General features: G+C 41.6%; 1 protein-coding gene and 1 non-coding gene across 2 annotated transcripts in view; one reads left to right on the forward strand and one right to left on the reverse strand.

The window, feature by feature from the left end:
- PPM1D (protein phosphatase, Mg2+/Mn2+ dependent 1D) overlaps nt 1–19,111 on the forward strand; it is a 69,537-nt gene extending 50,426 nt beyond the window's left edge. Inside the window, exons 5-6 of the mRNA XM_050764601.1 lie at nt 9,291–9,533; nt 17,656–19,111. Of these exons, the coding sequence (XP_050620558.1) occupies nt 9,291–9,533; nt 17,656–18,213 (801 nt within the window). The 3' untranslated portion in view covers nt 18,214–19,111. The remainder of the gene's footprint in view (nt 1–9,290; nt 9,534–17,655) is intronic.
- LOC126940118 (U6 spliceosomal RNA) lies at nt 17,000–17,104 on the reverse strand. Its single transcript, XR_007720628.1, has one exon. It is a non-coding gene; the product is annotated as a U6 spliceosomal RNA (small nuclear RNA).
- Nucleotides 19,112–21,435: the final 2,324 nt, after the last annotated feature.

Here is a 21,435-nt window from a genome sequence, read left to right on the forward strand (position 1 = left end):
CAACCACTGACTTCAGTATAAATTGGCCTATGGAACACTGCTAATTCCTTATTTTTTTAAATGACATATAATTCGCATACCATAAAATTTATCCTTTTAAAGTATATAATCCAGTGATTCTTAGTGTAGTTCACAAAGTTGTACAACCATCACCACTACTTCTTTTTTTTTTTGAGACAGAGTCTTGCTCTGTCACCCAGGCTGGAGTGCAGTGGCATGATCTCAGCTCACTCTAACCTCCGCCTCCCAGCGTCAAGCGATTCCCCTCCCACCTCAGCCTCCTGAGTAGCTGGGATTACAGGCGTGCGCCACCCCCACCCAGCTAATTTTTTTGTATTTTTAGTAGATGGGGTTTCATCATGTTGGCCAGGCAGGTCTTGAACTCCTGACCTCAGGTGATCCACCTGCCTCGGCCCCACAAAGTGCTGGGATTTAAGGCATGAGCCACTGTGCCTGGCCTCCATCACCACTACTTGTACTACTTTTTTTTTTTTTCCTCCCAAGAGATGAGGTCTCACTACGTTGCCCAGGCTGGTTTAGAACACCTAGGCTTAAGCAGTCCTCTCACCTCAGCTTCCTGAGCAGCTGAGACTACTGTGGTGCCGTGCCCAGCTCCTAATCTCAAAACATTTTCATCATCATCCCCTAACAGAGCACATGGAAGTATCTGGAATCAAAGACCCAAAGATGGGTTATCCTTAGAAGAGATGATCTTTCTCTCAGATGGGAGGAATAGTAAAGCTGTATTTTGAGGTGGAAGGAGGGGCAAATTGATTGAATTTTTGTTAAATTGCCTCCATTTAGTACAGGCGCAGTAGCTCACACCTGTAATCCCAGCACTTTGGGAGGCTGAGAGGGGTGGATCACCCAAGGTCAGGAGTTAAGAGACCAGCCTGGCCAACATGGTGAAACCCCACCTGTATTAAAAATACAGAATTAGCTGGGTGTGGTGGCACTCACCTATAGTCCCAGCTACCTAGGAGGCTGAGGCTGGAGAATCGCTTAAACCTGGGAGACAGAGGTTTCAGTAAGCCAAGATCATGCTGTTGCACTCCAGCCTGAGCAATAACAATGAAATTGTGTCTCAAAAAAAAAAAAATTGCCTCCATTCATTCACTCAACTAACACGAGGTATTAGGTACAGGAATTGCAAAGGTAAATAGAATATGGTCCTTCCTCAGCACTTACCATATTATTATAAATAGAATATATAAAAAACTAACAATCCCATTAAATCATGAGTTCTTTTAAGGTGAGAGTCATCTTGATTCAGTTTTACAATTTCAGGGCCTGGTGTGTTGCATTTAGTCGGAGATTATCAGGTATCAAAGAGTAACATAAAGACTGTTCTGTTTAATGGATTTAGAATTCTTTAATGATCTGAGAGAGATCATTTCAATGGCATAAAGACAAAAGCCAGTTTGTAGTGGGTTGGAAGAACCTATTTATGAACCCTAAAGTGTTTTAAGATGAGTATTGAAGGAAGCATCCGTATAATACATAATTAGAACAAGTCTTATGAGACCTGGGAGAGTGAGACAATAGAAAATATCACAAGATTGCATAGGAAGCTTCATGGAAGGGAGTGATATTTGAGCAAGAAATTTTGCAGGCTTGATCTAAGCAGCAGTGGTTTTTGGAAAAAACACAAAGAAATACATGTATGCCAGGCGCGGTGGCTCAACCCTGTAATCCCAGCACTTTGGGAGGCCAAGGCAGGTGGATCACTTGAGGTCAGGAGTTTGAGATCAGCCTGGCCCACATGGTAAAACCCCATCTCTACTAAAAATACAAAAATTAGCAAGGCGTGGTGACTCACACCTGTAATCCCAGTTACTCAGGAGGTTGAGGCAGGAGAATTGCTTGAACCCCGGAGGTAGAGGTTGCAGTGAGCTGAGATCGTGCCACTGCACTCCAGCCTGGTATCAGAACGAGACTCCATCTCAGAACAAACAACAACAACAACAAAAAACCCACAAAGAAATACATGAGTAGTAGAATTGACAGCTCATATGTTTTTAAGGAATAAGAATATGATGACACCTAAATTTCTAACTCTGGTGACTAGTAAGATGTTATAAAGAAGAAACATCATTTAGGGAGAGATGGGGAAGGTAATTATTTCAGACATAGGCATGTTGAGTTGGAGGTACCTGTGGTTCATCTAGATAGATATCTTCAGTAGGCAGTTATAAATATTTGAGACAGAGGGGTGGCATGCTCCTGTGGTCCCAGCTACTCAGGAGACTGATGTGGGAGGATTGCTTGACCCCAGGAGTTCAGGGCTGTAGGGCGCTATGATTGTGCTTGTGAATAACCACTGCACTCTAGCCTGGACAACACAGTGAGACCCTCATCTCTTTAAAAATAAAAACTTGGGAAGGAAGCCTGGAAATACTAATTTGACAGTTAACAAGAGTTGTGTAAATTGTGGCAATATATGCACTTAGACTGTGTGGTTTCAGAGCACACAATATTAGGGGGACTCAAGTCAGCAGAATTCTAGTGAGCTGAGGGAAAAAAAATACAGGTAAGGTAGTGGAAAATGGTTTATATAATTGTTTTCATGGAGCATTGATGGGAAGGGAAACGGGCACACTGAAAAAGTGAGAGGTAAGGGCTCAGTCAACTGGTGTTTGGAGAGTGATGAACTACGTGCCGTGGGGAATGTGATAGATTCATGAATTAGAGAGTAATGCTGCCTTTAAGCAATTCTGAGGTGCATATTTTCTTTTAATATCTCTGAAATTGGAACACTTTTTACAAATAGTATATCATAGTTCAATTAACAGTGTTTTGTTTTGTTTTGTTTTGTTTTGTTTGAGACGGGGTCTTGCTCTGTCGCCAGGCTGGAGTGCGGTGGTGCAGTCTCAGCTCGCTGCAACCTCTGCCTCTCGGGTTCAAGCGATTCCCCTGCCTCAAGCCTCCCAAGTAGCGGGGACTACAGGCACGTGCCACCATGCCTGGCTAATTTTTTTTTTTTTTTTTTTTTTTGAGATGGAGTCTCGCTCCGTCCCCCAGGCTGGAGTGCAGTGACGCTATCTCGGCTCACTGCAAGCTCCGCCTCCCGGATTCACGCCATTCTCCTGCCTCAGCCTCCCAAGTAGCTGGGTCTACAGGCGTCCGCCACCATGCCCGGCTAATTTTTTTTTTGTATTTTTAGTAGAGACGGGGTTTCACTCTGTTAGCCAGGATGGTCTCGATCTCCTGACCTCGTGATCCGCCTGCCTCGGCCTCCCAAAGTGCTGGGATTACAGATGTGAGCCACCGTGCCCGGCCCAGCTAATTTTTTTTATTTTAGTGGAGACAGGGTTTCACCACGTTGGCCAGGATGATCTCCATCTCCTGACCTCATGATCCACCCACCTTGGCCTCCCAAAGTGCTGGCATTACAGGCGTTGAGCCACCACACCCAGCCGACAATGTATTTTATTTCTTTTGTGGCACATAAAATGATGCATCCATAACACCAGGCTCATGGTATTCTACATGAAGAAAACAGTCTAAGTGATCCAGTCAGAGAGTTAGAAAAAAGAACATCAGAGTAAAACCCTTCAAAATAGGAGGATGAAAATAATAGAGCAGAAATTATTTAGGGAGATTCACAAAACCCAGAAGGGCAGTCCTTTAAGAAGACAAATAAGGCATGATTGATTGTTTCTAGTTCAAGAAAACACAAAAAAGTTGGAGTGGACATAACTACACTTAAAAATAGAGATTTTTAAAACACACTTTAAAAAATTCAGAGTATACTATACATATAAAATTTACCATTTGTATTACTTGAAAGTGTACAATTCAATAGTAATAAATACATTTGTATTTTTTTTTCCCATCCTTCATCCCTTCCTCCCTACTACCTTCCTGACTTCTCATAACCACAATTCTACTCTCTGTCTTTGTGAGATCTTCTCTTTTAGCTGCCACATATGAGTGAGATCATGTCTTTCTGTGCCTGGATTATTTTATTTAGCATAATGATCTCCAGTTCCATCCATATTGCTGCAAATGACAGGATTTCATTCTTTTCTATGGCCAAATACTGTTTCATTATGTGTGTATATATGTATACACCACATTTTCTTTATCCATTCATGTGTTAAATGGAATTGACGTAGGATGATTCTGTATTTGGACTATTGTGAATAGTGCTGCAATAAACATGGGAGTGCAGATACACCTTCAGTGTGTTGATTTTCTTTCTGTTGGATATATGTATAGTAGTGGAATTGTTGGATCATATGGTAGTTTGCTTCTGTCTTTTTTTTTTTTTTTTTTTTTTGAGGAACCTTCATACTCTTCTTCATAGTGGCTGCACTAATTTACATTCCCACTAACACTGAGGGTTCCCCGTTCTGCACATCCTCACCAGCATCTGTAGTTGCCTATCTTTTTGATACAAGCCATTTTAACTGGGGTGAGATGATAACTCACTGTGGTTTTGATTTGCATTTCTCTGATGATTAGTGATGTTGAGCATTTTTTTCATTATCTGTTAATCATTTGTATGTCTTTTGAGAAATACGTGTTTTAGATCTTTTGCCCATTTTAAAATTGGATTATTTCGGGTTTGTTTTGTTCCGTTGCTACTGATTTGAGCTCCTTAAATATTGTGGTTGTTAATTCCTTGTCAGATGGATAGTTTGCAGATGTTTTATCCCATTCTGTGGATTGTCTATTCACTTTGTTGATTGTTTCCTTTGCATTTTAGCTTGTATTTTCATTTGTCTATTTTTGCTTTGGTTGCCAGTGCTTTTGAGGTCTCATGCAAAAATTATTTGCCCAGAGCCATGTCCTGGAGTATTTTTCCAATGTTTTCTTCTAATAGTTTCATAGTTTGTGAGATCAAAGTAGATCTCACAAAGAGAGAATAGAATTGTGGTTACCAATTTTACCAATTGAGATCTTAGATTTAAGTCATTAATCCATTTTGATTTGATTTTTGTGTATGATGAGAGAGAGGGGTATAGTTTCATTCTTCAGCATATAGTTATCCAGTTTTCCCACTACCATTTATTGTTGCTTTTGGCACCTTTGTTCAAGATGAGCTGGCTGCAAATTGCATGGATTTATATATAGGTTTTCTATTCTGTTCTATTGGTCTGTGTGTGTGTTTTTGTAGCAGTACTGTGCTATTTTGGTTACTGTAGGCCTCTAGCATAGTTTGAAATCAGGTAGTGTGATGCCTCCAGCTTTGTTCTTTTGGCTTAGAATTGCTTTGGCTATTCACGATCTTTTGTGGTTTCATAAAAATTCTGAGCTTAAAGAAAAAATTATGTGAATAATGTTATTTCAATTTTGATAGGGATTGAATCTTTAAATTGCTTTGGGTAGTATTGTCATATTAACAATATTAATCCATCCAATCCATAAGCATGGACTATCTTTGTATTTTTTTGTGTCCTCTTCAGTTTCTTTCATCAGTATTTTCTAGTTTTCCTTTATAGATCTTTCACATCTTTGGTTACATTGATTACTAGGCATTTTATAATTTGTATACCTATTGGAAATGGGATTGCTTTCTTGATTTTTTTTTTTTTTTTTTTTTTTTTTGATACGGAGTCTTGCTCTGTTGCCCAGGCTGAAGTGCAGTGGCGCAGTCTCGGCTCACTGCAAGCTCTCCCTCCCGGGTTCACGCCATTCTCCTGCCTCAGCCTCCCGAGTAGCTGGGACTGCAGGCGCCCGCCACCACGCCCAGCTAATTTTTTCTATTTTTAATAGAGACCGGGTTTCACTGTGTTAGCCAGGATGGTCTCGATCTCCTGACCTCGTGATTCACCTGCCTCGGCCTCCCAAAGTGCTGGGATTACAGGCATGAGCCACCACGTCCGGCCACTTGAGTTCTTTTTCAGATTGTTTGCTGTTGGTATATGTAAATGCTGCTGATTTTTGTATGTTCATCTTGTATCCTGCAGTTTCACTGAATTTATCAACTCTAACAGTTTTTTTGGTGGCGTCTTTAGGTTTTTGTAGGTATGAGATCATGTTATCTGCAAATAAGGCTCTTTTGACTTATTCGTTTCCAGTTTGGATGCCCTTTATTTCTTTCTCTTGCCTAATTGCTCTGGCCAGGACTTCCAGTATTGTATTGAATAACAGTACTGAGAGTGGGGCATCCTTGTCTATTTCAGTCCTTAGAGGAAAGACCTTTAATTTTTTCCCCATTCAGTATGATGTTAGCTGTGAGTTTGTCATTTTGAGGTATATTTCTACTATACCCATTTTTGATGAGGGTTTTTTTTAAATCATAAAGTGATGTTCAGTTTTATGAAATGCTTTTTCAGCGTCTATTGAAATAATATTCTTTTTTTTTTTTTTTTTTTTTTTGAGAGAGTCTTACTCTGTCACCCAGGCTGGGAGTACAGTGGTGCCATCCTGGCTCACTGCAGCCTCCGCCTTCTGGGTTCAACTGATTCTTCTGCCTCAGCTTCCCGAGTAACTGAGGTGGGAGGATCACTTGAGCCCAGGAGGTTGAGACTGCAGTAAGCTGAGGTCATACCACCGCACTCCAACCTGGGTGACAGAGTGAGACCCTGTCTCAAAAAACAACAAACAAACAAACAAAAAAGTTTTCCACTCATTTTCATCATTCATTTATTTCTACGGGTACTTTTAATACATGTAGGCAGCCGGGTGCGGCGACTCGTGCCTGTAATCCCAGAACTTTGGGAGGCCGAGGCGGGCAGATCACCTGAGGTTAGGAGTTCGAGACCAGCCTGGCCAATGTGGTGAAACCCTGTCTCTACTAAAAGTACAAAAAAAAAAAAAAAAAAATTAGCTGGGCATGGCGGCAGGTGCCTGTAATCCCAGCTACTCGGGAAGCTGAGGTGGAAGAATCACTTGAACCTGGGAGGTGGAGGTTGCAGTGAGAGGTCGTGCCATTGCACTCCAGCCTGGGTGACAAGAGCAAAACTCTGTCTCAAAAAAAAAAAAAATGTAGGCTTCTTTCCTGGAGTACATCATTTTCACTTCTATTCTGTGAAACTTAGCAGATTACAAATTCATATATGACACTGGAAGTTTTATTCTAAGCCACATTTATTTGCATAAAATGAGATCCTTTTGGTTTTGTTTTCTTTACTCGTTCAATTGGTATATATTTGTTCTTTATTCTATAAGCAGTTACTGTATTATTTTTTCCTCATATGAGTGACATTGACTGTGTGTGTGTGTGTGTGTGTGTGTGTGTATGAGCTGTTTATATTTCCTTTTCTCTGGATTTTGTTTATATTCTTTGACAATTTTTATGTTGAGTCATTGTCTTCAATTTGCAGAATCTCTTATGTTGGGAGGAATTTGACCCTTTACAATGATTTTTTTTTTTTTACCATGCCTGATTGTCTTGTTTGTGAATTATGTTTTCTAAATAACTTCATGTTTACTTTTTGTTGTTGTTGTTTTTTTGAGATGGAGTCTCACTCTGTCACCCAGGCGGGAGCGCATGGCATGATCTCTGCTCACTGCAACCTCCGCCTCCCAGGTTCATGCCATTCTCCTGCCTCAACCTCCCAAGTAGCTGGTATTACAGGCGCGTGCCACCATGCCTGGCTAATTTTTGTATTTTTAGTAGAGACAGGGTTTCACCGTATTGGTCAGGCTGATCTTGAACTCCTGACCTTGCAATCCACCTGCCTCCACCTCCCAAAGTTCTGGGATTACAGGCGTGAGCCACCGTACCTGGCTACTTTTCTTTTTAAGTAACTTCTTTATAACTTTTTCTTTTCTTTTCTTTTCTTATTTGTTTTTATTTTTTTCTCTTTTTCTTTTTTGGAGACGGAGTCTTGCTGTGTTGCCTAGGCTGGAATGCGGTGGCGTGATCTCGGCTCACTGCAACTTCCGCCTCCCAGGTTCATGCCATTCTCCTGCCTCAACCTCCCAAGTAGCTGGTATTACAGGCGCGTGCCACCATGCCTGGCTAATTTTTGTATTTTTAGTAGAGACAGGGTTTCACCGTATTGGTCAGGCTGATCTTGAACTCCTGACCTTGCAATCCACCTGCCTCCACCTCCCAAAGTTCTGGGATTACAGGCGTGAGCCACCGTACCTGGCTACTTTTCTTTTTAAGTAACTTCTTTATAACTTTTTCTTTTCTTTTCTTTTCTTATTTGTTTTTATTTTTTTCTCTTTTTCTTTTTTGGAGACGGAGTCTTGCTGTGTTGCCTAGGCTGGAATGCGGTGGCGTGATCTCGGCTCACTGCAACTTCCGCCTCCTGGGTTCAAGCGATTCTCCTGCCTCAGCCTCCCCAGTAGCTGGGACCACAGGCATGTGCCATCACGCCCGGTTAATTTTTTGTTTTTTAGGTAGAGACGGAATTTCACCATGTTAGCCAGGATGGTCTCGATCTCCTGACCTCATGATCCACCCGCCTCAGCCTCTCAAAGTGCTGGAATTACAGGCATGAGCCATTGCGCCTGGCCAACTTTTTCTTTTATTTTTTCTTTTCTATTTTCTTTTCCTTTTCCTTTTCTTTTCTGACAGAGTCTCGCTGTGTTGCTCAGGCTGGTGTGTGGTGGCGTGATCTCCACTCACTTCAGGCTCCGCCCCCGGGTTCATGCCATTCTCCTGCCTCAGCCTCCCAAGTAGCTGGTACTACAGGCACCCACCACCACGCCTGGCTAATTTTTTTGTGTTTTTAGTAGAGACAGAGTTTCACAGTGTTTGCCAGGATGGTCTGGATCTCCTGACCTCGTGATCCGCCTGCCTCAGCCTCCCCAACATTTTCTAATTAAAGTTACAGTGAAGGCTGAGTTTCTTGATAAAAATAAAAATAGTGAAATTTAATGACAGGATAAAACCTTGTTTTATTAGTATTTTTTTAATTTAGAGAAGTACTATTTTAACATAGCTAAGGAGACTGGGGATAATGTTTGAAAATTTGGGAGCTTTGGCTGGGCGCAGTGGCTCACGCCTATAATCCCAGCACTTTGGGAGGCGGAGGCAGGCGGATTATGAAGTCAGGAGATCGAGACCATCCTGGCTAACGTGGTGAAACCCCGTCTGTACTAAAAATAAAAAAAATAAGCCAGATGTGGTGGCGGGTGCCTGTAGTCCCAGCTACTGGGGAGGCTGAGGCAGAAGAATGGCGTGAACCTGGGGGGCGGAGCTTGCAGTGAGCTGAGATCGTGCCACTGCTCTCCAGCCTGGGCGACAGAACGAGACTCCATCTCAAAAAAAAGACAATTTGGGAGGTTTATTTGGGCCACAGTGAACACCAGATATTTAATTTGATATAGATGTTGTGGCAGCTAAATCTGAGTTACTTTCCTTCTCCTTGTTCTTTTGAATACAGGGTGAGCACGGACAATCTTGTGCCAAAATGCTTGTGAATCGAGCATTGGGCCGCTGGAGGCAGCGTATGCTCCGAGCAGATAACACTAGTGCCATAGTAATCTGCATCTCTCCAGAAGTGGACAATCAGGGAAACTTTACCAATGAAGATGAGTTGTACCTGAACCTGACTGATAGCCCTTCCTATAATAGTCAAGAAACCTGTGTGATGACTCCTTCCCCATGTTCTACACCACCAGTCAAGGTATATAGTTCCATAGTTTTTAAGTTATGTTTTAATAGTCACCAGTTCTTTGGTTACCGTCACCTGGAAACAATTTTTAAATTCTTACAGGATTTTGGATTTGAACTCGGTTCAAGAAAGTGGTATAACTTATTATCAGAGAGCCATCTTTATATCAATACTAATCTCAATGCCAGCCATGTGTACAGCACTAATAAAAAGGTGATTGTGGGCTCTTAAGAATATTATCGTTTGCCATCTAATGCTATGAATATTATTTTTAAAGCATTTAGAAGTTTGTGAAGCACTTAAATATATTTTATTTGAATCTCATAGCCCAGAAGTAGAGCTAATGTTATTATTTCATTTTATCAGTAATAAGCCTGAGAGATTAAACTGTCTAAACGAGGTCGTAGAGAATCAAAATTGAGCTGGACCTGAGGACAGCAGACATTACAACTGGTTGTCTGTTAACTCGTCTAAGAAACTTTATTCCTGTTTCTTAGCCACATTAATATTGAGTGAGTTTAAGATATGCTTTGAAATAAGCAAATTTTAAGTAGATATCATACTTTCCTTTTTTGATTTACTAAGAACTCAAATACTTGGTTGTTTTTCCCACCAAAAATTAGCAATATTGATTGATAAATGCTTTAATACATAGTATGGCTAACCTGGCTTTCTGAGAATGTGTTTTCAGTAGACTGACCATTAAAATGGGAACTATAGCGAAATCTAACGTTATCTATTCAGGCAGTTTTTTAAAGTGTCAAGGGCTTTAATTTTGGGCGTTGTAATCCTATAGTCCGTACTTGGAAATGGGTTATTACTGCTTTGCTTTCTTTCACTTTACATACATATGGCAAAAACCACATATGGCCAGATAAAATGAAATCTTTTCATTTCATGTTCTTTTTTTGTTTTTGAGACACTCTTGTTGCCCAGGCTAGAGTGCAGTGGCACGATCTTGGCTCACTGCAACCTCCACCTCCCAAGTTCAGGTGATTCTCCTGCCTCAGCCTCCCGAGTAGTTGGGATTACAGGTGCCTGCCACTATGCCCTGCTAATTTTTTGTATTTTTAGTGGAGATAGGGTTTCATCATGTTAGCCAGGCTGGTCTTGAACTCCTGACCTCAGGTGATCCACCCGCGTTGGCCTCCCAAAGTGCTGGGATTACAGGTCCAGCCAAAATGAAGTATTTTCATTTACAAAAGTTTTCTTTTCTTTGAAAACCATGAATGATAATGTAGGTTGAAACCCTTTAAAGCCTCTTTATTCTCTCTTCGAAGCTGCGAAGGAGCTTGTGTTTGTATATTTGCGTATGTCTGAATATTTGTATATAATTATTACTTTCATGTTCCCCGATAACTGACCTTTAGGCAGTATAGAGAAGGAGGAGACATTAGAGTGGGGAATAGTGTGAGGGACAAAGGGGCATTCTTAATATTGACCTCAAATAAAAATTATTGCAGTCTGCTGACTGGCATTAGTAAACCCATACATAAAATATGTTTAAAAAATTACTTAAGCCAGGCACAGTGGCTCATGCCTGTAATTCCAGCACTTTGGGAGGCCGAATTGGGCAGATCACCTGAGGTCAGGAGTTAGAAACCAGCCTGGGCCGGGCGCGGTGGCTCAAGCCTGTAATCCCAGCACTTTGGGAGGCCGAGATGGGCGGATCACGAGGTCAGGAGATCGAGACCATCCTGGCTAACACGGTGAAACCCCGTCTCTACTAAGAAATACAAAAAATAGCCGGGCGAGGTGGCAGCGCCTGTAGTCCCAGCTACTCGGGAGGCTGAGGCCGGAGAATGGCGTGAAGCCGGGAGGCGGAGCTTGCAGTGAGCTGAGATCCGGCCACTGCACTCCAGCTTGGGCTACAGAGCAAGACTCCGTCTCAAAAAAAAAAAAAAAAAAAAAAAAAAAGAAACCAGCCTGACCAACATGGAGAAACCCCATTTCTACTAAAAATACAAAATTAGCCAGGTGTGGTGGTGCATGCCTGTAATCCCAGCTACTTGGGAGGCTGAGGCAGGAGAATCACTTGAACCCAGGAGTGGAGGTTGCAGTGAGCCAAGATCACGCCATTGCACTCCAGCCTGCGCAACAACAGCGAAACTCCATCTCAAAAAAAAAAAAAAAAAAAGAAAAAAATTAAATTCTGGACTGGGCATGGTGGCTTACACCTGTAATCCCAGCACTTTGGGAGGCCGAGGCACGTGGATCAGGAGGTCAGGAGATTGAGACCATCTTAGCCAACATGGTGAAACCCCATCTGTACTAAAATACAAAAAATTAGCTGGGCATGGTGGCTCATGCCTGTAATCCCAGCTACTTGGGAGGCAGAGGCAGGGGAATCGCTTGAACCCGGGAGGTGGAGGTTGCAGTGAACTGAGATTGTGCCACTGCACTCCAGCCTGGTGACGGAGCAAGACTCTGTCTCAAAAAACATAGTAATAATAATTCTGATAATGACCTAATACTACTACTAAAGATAAGACGTATGCATGCCATATGCAGGTATAGTTATTTGTTATCCCATTGGCCCTGCCCAAATACGGGAAAATATTTAGATTAATTCAGAATAATTAGTATTGTTGGCTCTGATCTAACAACTAACAAAGACAAATTTCTGCCCAAGAAATTGTTTTTGGTTTATTTACCTTAATTGACATAAAGGTGAGTACTCCGGACTATGTTTGATTTACATCATTATTAAAGTTATCTCATGTTTAGTAACATAGAGATAAATTTAATGAGAATTTGATTAATATTGAATAATTTCAGAGACTTACATTTAGACAAGGCATTTGAGACTAGATTTGTCTATAAACATGTCAACTTCTATTTGAATTCTCACATAAATTAGTCTTTGTTTTGGGATGGAGATAGTGGAAAGCCTTTGTTTAAGGTAGTTTACTATGACACACATTTCTTTCTCTGTCCTTTGTTTAGGGCAAAACTAAATTTAGCTATGTTTTACAAGCTAAGATCTATAAGAAAGGAATGGGGAAGAGAGCAGAGTTTCAGAAAATTAAAACTTAGTTATGTTTTAGGCAGAGTTTGTAATTGTTTAATATTGGATTACAGGATAGGTGGGAGGAGAAAGTTGATCTCTGAAGCAGTGAACTTTTTTAAACTATGTATTTTTAGGGGGTAACCTCAACATCACATCACTGTTTTACGAACGTGCAGGCCTTAGCAATACAAATTAATCTGGGGTACATCTGAGAAGTCTGAATAGTTGCCTGTGCTAACAGATGCAATGTATTCCCACAGAATGCCAATAAAAAGAGAAGGAAAAGGAAACGTTCAAGGAGAAAGTGGGGGAAGGGAAGCCAGCACTCCTGTAGGGTCAGAAGAATAATCTGTGCATTTAAAAAGACACAGCTGGCCGGGTGCAGTGGCTCATTTCTGTAAACCCAGCACTTTGGGAGCCCAAGGTGGGTGGATCACAAGGTCAAGAGATTGAGACCATCGTGGCCAACATGGTGATACCCCGTCTCTACCACAGATACAAAAATTAGCTGGGTGTGGTGGTGTGCACCTGTAGTCCCAGCTTCTTGGGAGGCTGAGGCAGGAGAATCACTTGAACCTGAGAGGCAGAGGTTGCAGTGAGCCAAGATCACACCACTGCACTCCAGTCTTGTGACAGAGTGAGATTCCATCTCAAAAACATAAATAAATAAAATAAATAATAAATAAATAGACCGGGCACAGTGGCTCATGCCTGTAATCCCAGCACTTTGGGAGGCCGAGGCGGGCAGATCACGAGGTCAGGAGATCGAGACCATCCTGACTAACACGGTGAAACCCCGTCTCTACAAAAAATACAAAAAAATTAGCCGGGCGTGGTGGCGGGCGCCTGTAGTCTCAGCCACTCAGGAGGCTGAGGCAGGAGAATGGCGTGAACCCGGGAGGCGGAGCTTGCAGTGAGCCCGAGATCGCACCACTGTACTCCAGCCTGGGCGACAGAGCAAGACTCTGTCTCATAAATAAATAAATAAATAAATAAATACACAGCTAAACAGAAATTACAGTATATTGTGTTAACTCTGAAATCATCCCATTGTTTTTCTTTTATAAAGAAATTCCACCTAATATCTAACCTTATTATGCATGCTATAGCAATATGTTTTATTCCATTAGATAGCTTGACTAGTACCATTTTTCTTGTGCCTGCAGTAGTGATGTGATTATTTGGCATTAGGAAGCCTTCTGCTACAGAACTTATTTGCTGCTTGGTCTTGTGGCACATTATTTTTCTATATTAAAGCAGCATGAGCTCTTGGTCAGTGATTGCTTATTACTTAACGTATTTTTTCTGTGATCAGCCAGAACGTGCTTGTGACCAGGTTAAACATTTGAATCAACCTAATACGGAGGGATAAACTTACACGCAACTCATTGTTGAAATGAGAAACCTATATGTAAGACGTTCTAGAACAGAGACTGTTGCTGCCCAACATATAGTCAGTACTAAAACAGGCAAGAATAATCAAACTTTCAATGAACCATGCAGTTTATAGTAAATCAATGGAGCTGCCAGGTGTGGTGGCTTACGCTTGTTATCCCAGCACTTTGGGAAGCCAAGGCAGGCACATCACCTGAGGTCAGGAGTTTGAGACCAGCCTGACCAATATGGTGAACCCCCGTCTCTACTAAAATACAAAAATTAGTTGGGCATGGTGGCGGGTGCCTTGTAGTCCCAGCTGCTCAGGAGGCTGAGACAGGAGAATTGCTTGAACCCAGGAGGTAGAGGATGCAGTGAGCTGAGATCGTGCTACTGAACTCCAGCCTGGGCAACAGTGAGACTCTGTCTCAAAAAATAAATAAAAAATAAATGGAGCAATGGCTCTAGAAACAGTATATTTTTAATAAAAAAGACAAGTGGGCCGGGCACGGTGTCTCATGCCTGTAATCCCAGCACTTTGGGAAGCCGAGGCAGGCAGATCACCTGAGGTCAGGAATTTGAGACCAGCCTGGCCAACATGGTGAAATCCTGTCTTTACTAAAAATAGAAAAATTAACTGGGTGTAGTGGTGGGTGCCTGTGATCCCAGCTACTTGGGAGGCTGAGGCAGGAGAATCACTTGAGCCCAGGAGGTGGAGGTTGCAGTGAGCCAAGACTGTGCCATTGCATTCCAGCCTGGGCAACAAGAGCGAAACTCTGTCTCAAAAAAAAAAAGAACAGAGAAGTGATGTATTTGGGGCAGTAACAGATTAGTAACTAGAAATTCTTTGTCCTTTTCTTCAATGTCCATTGGTCCTAAAGTCTGTATGTTTTTCAGTAAAGCATATTCTTATCTATGATTAGATTGAGGTCATTTTAGAAACAGGTTTCTGAGCTGGGTGTGGTGGCTCACCCCTGTAATCCTAGCACTTTGGGAGGACAAGGAGGGTGGACCACTTAAGGTCAGGAATTTGAGACCAGCCTGGCCAGTGTGGTGAAAGCCCGTCTCTACTGAAAATACAAAAATTAGCCAGGCATGGTGGCAGGTGCCTCTAACCCCAGCTACTCGTGAGGGTGAGGTGGGAGAATCGCTTGAACCTGGGAGGCAGAGGTTACAGTGAGCAGAGATCACGCCACTGCACTCCAGCCTGGATGACAGAGCAAGACTCAGTCTCAAACAAACTAAAAAAGAAGCTTCTGAATGCCTTCAATTTCCCTTTCATTTTATTTTTTGAACCTCCGTGCCTCCCTTATTTCCCTTTTAACTCTAGACAAATTAAAGGAAACATTCCTATTATAAGTATACTTTTATATAGCACTTTTAAGAAAGTTGTATATTCAGGCTGGGTGCAGTGGCTCACGCCTGTTATCACAGCACTTTGAGAGGCCGAGGTGGGCGGATCACCTGAGGTCGCAAGTTTGAGACCAGCCTGACCAATATGGAGAAACCCCGTCTCTACTAAAAATACAAAAAAAAGAATTTAGCCAGGTGTGGGTGGTGCATACCTATAGTCCTAACTACTCGGAAGGCTGAGGCAGGAGAATTGCTTGAACACGGGAGGTGGAGGTTGCACTCCAGCCTGGGCAACAAGAATGAAACTCCATCTCAAAAAAAAAAAAAAAAAAGGAAAGGTGGCTGGGCGCGGTGGCTCACACCTGTAATCCCAGCACTTTGGGAGGCCAAGGTGGGCAGATCAGCTGATGTCAGGAGATCAAGACCATCCTGGCTAACATGGTGAAACCCCATCTCTACTAAAAATACGAAAAATTAGCCGGGCGTGGTGGCGGTTGCCTGTAGTCCCAGCTACTCAGGAGGCTGAGGTGGGAGAATGGTGTGAACCCGGGAGGCAGAGTTTGCTGTGAGCCGAGATTGCGCCACTGCACTACAGCCTGGGCGACAGAGCAAGACTCCGTCTTTGGGGGAAAAAAAAAAAGGAAAGGTGTTTATTTTATAGGAGATTTTATTTCAGAGAAAGATCAGATAAATATGTCTTCATTTACTGCTCTACAAAAGGATTTGCGTGGACTTTTCAGAATCTATTAGTATTTTAATAAATTTTGATTGAGAGTCCACTTGAGGAAATTTTACATGTTTGGGGGAGAGAGTGTTTATGCTTTAACTCTGGACCTTGATAAAGTATTAAGACAATGATTTTATGAAATGTTATTGCTTTGGAAGAGCTGGGTTTGACAGTAAGAATGTTCTTATCTGGAGGTGAGCGGATATTCTGAGTATATGTAGATTTAGAGCACTACACTCAAAGTAGTGGTGCATATCTAGATTGACATGAAGCGTTTTAAAAACAGCATTTTTAAAAACAATAAAGTGCCTTGGATAATTCTGATTTGTTTCATCAATTGGGAATTTCCCTAACCATTCTCAGTAGGGTCCCATGTGTACTACTTTTCTCAAATCACAGAACAGTATCTAGTGTTTGCAGGATGGGTGCAAAGCAGCATTCATCTGAGTTTTCATTATGACCATTATGGCATAGTTGCTTTAATGTCGTACTTTGCTTCAATAATGTGTTTTAATGTTGTAATGCTTTCCACGCTACGTACTCAGAAATTAGAATTTAGGAGATAGGAAATAAACCAAAAAACCACAAATTTGTTGCTTATCCTACGGAGATGCTACCATCCCCCCCAGTGGTTACACTAGTTTTCATTACTATAAAATTGAGGTTTTTATTTTTATTTATTTATTTATTTATTGTGAGACGGGGTCTCACTCTGTCACCCAGGCTGGAGTGCAGTGGTGCGATCTCTGCTCTCTGCAGCCTCCACCTCCTGGGCTCAAGCAGTTCTCCCATCTCAGCCTCCAGAGTAGCTGGGATTACAGGTGCGCACCACCATGCCTGGCTAATTTTTATATTTTTAGTAGAGATGCTGTTTCACCATGTTGGCTAGGCTGGTTTTTGAACTCCTAACCTCAAATGATCCACCTGCCTCAGCCTCCCAAAGTGCTGAGATTACAGGGTTAGCCACTGTGCCCAGCCAAAAATTGAGATTTTTAAAAGCTTTTTTTTCTTTTTTGAAATAGGGAACACTTCGTGAATTTGTGTCATCTTTGCACAGGGGCCATGCTAATCTTCTTTGTGTTATTCCAATTTTAGTATATGTGCTGCTGTAGTAAGCACTTAATGGCATCTTAAAGCAATTTTTTGATGGTTCTTATGGAAAAAGACTTTTATGAAAAATAGAGCGATTTCATTATGTTATTGTCAAAAGTAAAATTAAAACGCACACAGAGAATGCGATACTTTTAATCTTCTCCATGTTTGGGTACAGAATAGTGGAAGAGTGAATGTGTGCCTATGGTTAATTTTGAGGGTTTGTTTTGAAATTTTGTTCCTTAATGTATCTTATTTTTGGTTACCTGCCAGTGGATAGAAAATACATGTGACCACGTGAATTTTCACCCACTTGAGTAGGTTATTTTATAATTTCATCTATTACCCTGAAGACAGAATTCAATGTCATTCTTACCTTTATATTGTCTTCTCACTCTGGTTCCTCCCATTAAACCTTACACATAGTTCAGTAAATATATGGTGAATGAATTAGTGAATGCATATAACATGTTTTTGCCATCCTACTAGCTTCATAACAAGCCTAACATCACATACATAGGTTTGTTGAGTTCTAGGATAAATTTTTTCTTATTTTGTTTTACCTTCTTATTTTTCAGTCCCTGGAGGAGGATCCATGGCCAAGGCTGAACTCTAAGGACCATATACCTGCCCTGGTTCGTAGCAATGCCTTCTCAGAGAATTTTTTAGAGGTTTCAGCTGAGATAGCTCGAGGGAATGTCCAGGGTGTAGTTATACCCTCAAAAGATCCAGAACCGCTTGAAGAAAATTGCGCTAAAGCCCTGACTTTAAGGATACATGATTCTTTGAATAATAGCCTTCCAGTTGGCCTTGTGCCTACTAACTCAACAAACACTGTCATGGACCAAAAAAATTTGAAGATGTCAACTCCTGGCCAAATGAAAGCCCAAGAAATTGAAAGAACCCCTCCAACAAACTTTAAAAGGACACTAGAAGAGTCCAATTCTGGCCCCCTGATGAAGAAACATAGACGAAATGGCTTAAGTCGAAGTAGTGGTGCTCAGCCTGCAAGTCTCCCCACAACCTCACAGCGAAAGAACTCTGTTAAACTCACCATGCGACGCAGACTTAGGGGCCAGAAGAAAATTGGAAATCCTTTACTTCATCAACACAGGAAAACTGTTTGTGTTTGCTGAAATGCATCTGGGAAATGAGGTTTTTCCAAACTTAGGAGAGAGCTTTTTAAATTTGGTGCCGAAGTTGGACTTTTTTTTAAGGAGACAAAATTAAAAGAATATACAGTTTGACTTTTTGGAATTCAGCAGTTTTATCCTGGCCTTGTACTTGCTTGTATTATAAATGTGGATTTTATAGATGTTAGGGTATAAGTTGCTGTAAAATTTGTGTAAATTTGTATCCACACAAATTCAGTCTCTTACTCTGATACACAGTAATTGTGACAACAGGGCTAAATGTTTAAAGAAATCAAAAGAATCTATTAGATTTTAGAAAAACATTTAAGCTTTTTAAAATACTTATTAAAAAATTTGTATAAGCCACTTGTCTTGAAAACTGCGCAACTTTTTAAAGTAAATTATTAAGCAGACTGGAAAAGTGATGTATTTTCATAGTGACCTGTGTTTCACTTAATGTTTCTTAGAAACAGGTGTCTTTTAAACATTATTTTTTATTTCTGATTTCATAATTCAGAACTAAATTTTTCATAGAAGTGTTGAGCCATGCTACAGTTAGTCTGGTCCCAATTAAAATACTATGCAGTATATCTTACATCAGTAGCATTCTAAAACCTTAGTCATCAGATATGCTTACTAAATCTTCGGCATAGAAGGAAGTGTGTTTGCCTAAAACAATTCCCTTCAATTTCATCCCAGACCAATGGCATTATTAGGTCTTAAAGTAGTTACTCCCTTCTCGTGTTTGCTTAAAATATGTGAAGTTTTCCTTGCTATTTCAATAACAGATGGTGCTGCTAATTCCCAACATTTCTTAAATTATTTTATATCATACAGTTTTCATTGATTATGTGGGTATATATTCATCTAATAAATCAGTGAACTGTTCCTCATGTTGCTGGATTTGTAGTTGTTGATTTATTTTAATGGTATGTACAATTTGAGTATTGCTTATCCAAAATGCTTGGGACCAGAAGTGTTTCAGATTTTTTTAAATTTTGGAATATTTGCTTTACACTTAGCTTTTGAGTGTTCCTAATCTGAAATTCAGAATGCTCTATTGAGCATTTCCTGTGAGCATCAATGCCTGCTCTGAAAAAGTTTCTGATTCTGGAGTATTTTGGGTTTTGGATTTTCAGATTAAGGATGCTTAACCTGGATTAACATTCTGTTGTGCCGTGATCATGCTTCATGCTTTAGAGTGAGTTTATTTTATTTATTTATTGTTTTGTTTGTTTGTCTGAGATGGAGTCTCACTCTGTCATCCAGGCTAGAGTGCAGTGGCGCGATCTCAGCTCACTGCAACCTCTGCCTCCTGGGTTCAAGTGATTCTCCTGCCTCAGTGTCTCTCCCCAGAAACTGGGATTACAGGCGCGAGCCACCATGCCCGGCTAATTTTTTTTTTTTTTTTGAGACGGTGTCTTGCTCTGTCGCCCAGGCTGGAGTGCAGTGGTGCAATCTCGGCTCCCTGCAACCTCTGCCTCCTGGGTTCATGCAATTCTCCTGCCTCAGCCTCCTGAATAGTTTAGATTACAGGCACGTGCCACCATGCCCAGCTAATTTTTGTATTTTTAGTAGAGGTAGGGTTTCACATGTCGGTCAGGCTGGTCTCGATCTCCTGACCTCATGATCCACCTGCCTCGGCCTCCCACAATGCTGGGATTACAGATGTGAGCCACCATGCTCAGCCAATTTTTGTGTTTTTAGTAGAGATGGGGTTTCACCATACTGGCCAGTCTGGTCTCGAACTCCTGACCTTGGGATCTGCCTGCCTTGGTCTCCCAAAGTGCTGGGATTATAGATGTGAGCCACTGTGCCCGGCTTAGAGTGAGTTTAAAATACAACTTAAAGTCTTCGTTTTTGCACACTGAATTTTTTATTTTAATATCAAATATATTGAAATAGGTCAGGCGCGGTGGCTCATGCCTATAATCCCAGCACTTTGGGAGGCTGAGGAGGGCAGATCACGAGGTCAGGAGATCGAGACCATCCTGGCCAACATGGTGAAACCCCGTCTCTACTAAAATACAAAAAATTAGCCAGGCGTGGTGGTGCACACCTGTAGTCTCAGCTACTCATGAGGCTGAGGCAGGGGAATCGCTTGAGCCCAGGAGGTGGAGGTTGCAGTGAGCTGAGATCGTGCCACTACACTCCAGGCTGGCAACAGAGTGAGACTCCATCTCAAAAAAACAAAACCAATGAAATAATAAGAATGTGATTAAGTCAGTTATGGCTTATAAGCATTATGTAAAATATGTAGCGATTTAAGATGAATAAAAAATTGCCAACTTCAGTAATACAGGAAAAAATCTGAAGGGAATTAATATTAAATACTAACAGTATGTAATTTTGATGTGACTTGTACAGTGAGATAATTTTTTAGTTTATTTGGAACAAGATCTGTCATTGAGAGATTCAAGAGTTAATTCATGAATTCAATGTCATGCACCTACAATATGCTACAAACTGTGTTGTTGGAAACATACCAATTTTCCATAGGAAATCTAAGAGTTTTTTCAGATCTTTCCAAGAGAGAGATAGCAACTAGCAGACACTTCTGGAGTCTGTTCATTGTGAAGGTCTTTTCCATCTGGTACACGTGTAATACCATCCTGGCTGCACCACGTGAAAATCCAGCAAGCCAGGTGTGGTGTCACATGCCTGTAGTCCCAGCCACTGGGAGGCTGAGGTGGGATGATCACCTGAGCCTGGGAGATTTAGGCTGCAATGAGATAGGCTCATGCCACTGCACTCCAGCTTGGGTGACAGAGTAAGACCCTGTCTAAACAAAATAACAAGAAAAACACCAGCAAATCTAAATACATACTGAAATCCAGACCGGGCATGGTGGCTTACACCTGTAATCCCAGCACTTTGGGAGACCGAGGTGGGTGGATCATGAGGTGAGATTGAGACCAGCCTGGCCAACATGGTGAAACCCCATCTGTACTAAAAATACAAAAATTAACTTGGCGTGGTGGCGTGTGCCTGTAATCCCAGCTACTTGGGAGACTGAGGCGGGACAATCGCTTGAACCTGGGAGGCGGAGGTTGCAGTGAGCCAAGATTGAGCCAGGCCGGGCGCGGTGGCTCACGCCTGTAATCCCAGCACTTTGGGAGGCTGGCGGGGGCGGATCACGAGGTCAGGAGATCGAGACCATCCTGGCTAACACTGTGAAACCCTGTCTCTACTAAAAATACAAAAAATTAGCTGGGCATGGTGGTG

The sequence above is a fragment of the Macaca thibetana genome, chromosome 16 (assembly GCF_024542745.1).
Source record: "Macaca thibetana thibetana isolate TM-01 chromosome 16, ASM2454274v1, whole genome shotgun sequence".
NCBI classification, from domain to species: domain Eukaryota; kingdom Metazoa; phylum Chordata; class Mammalia; order Primates; family Cercopithecidae; genus Macaca; species Macaca thibetana.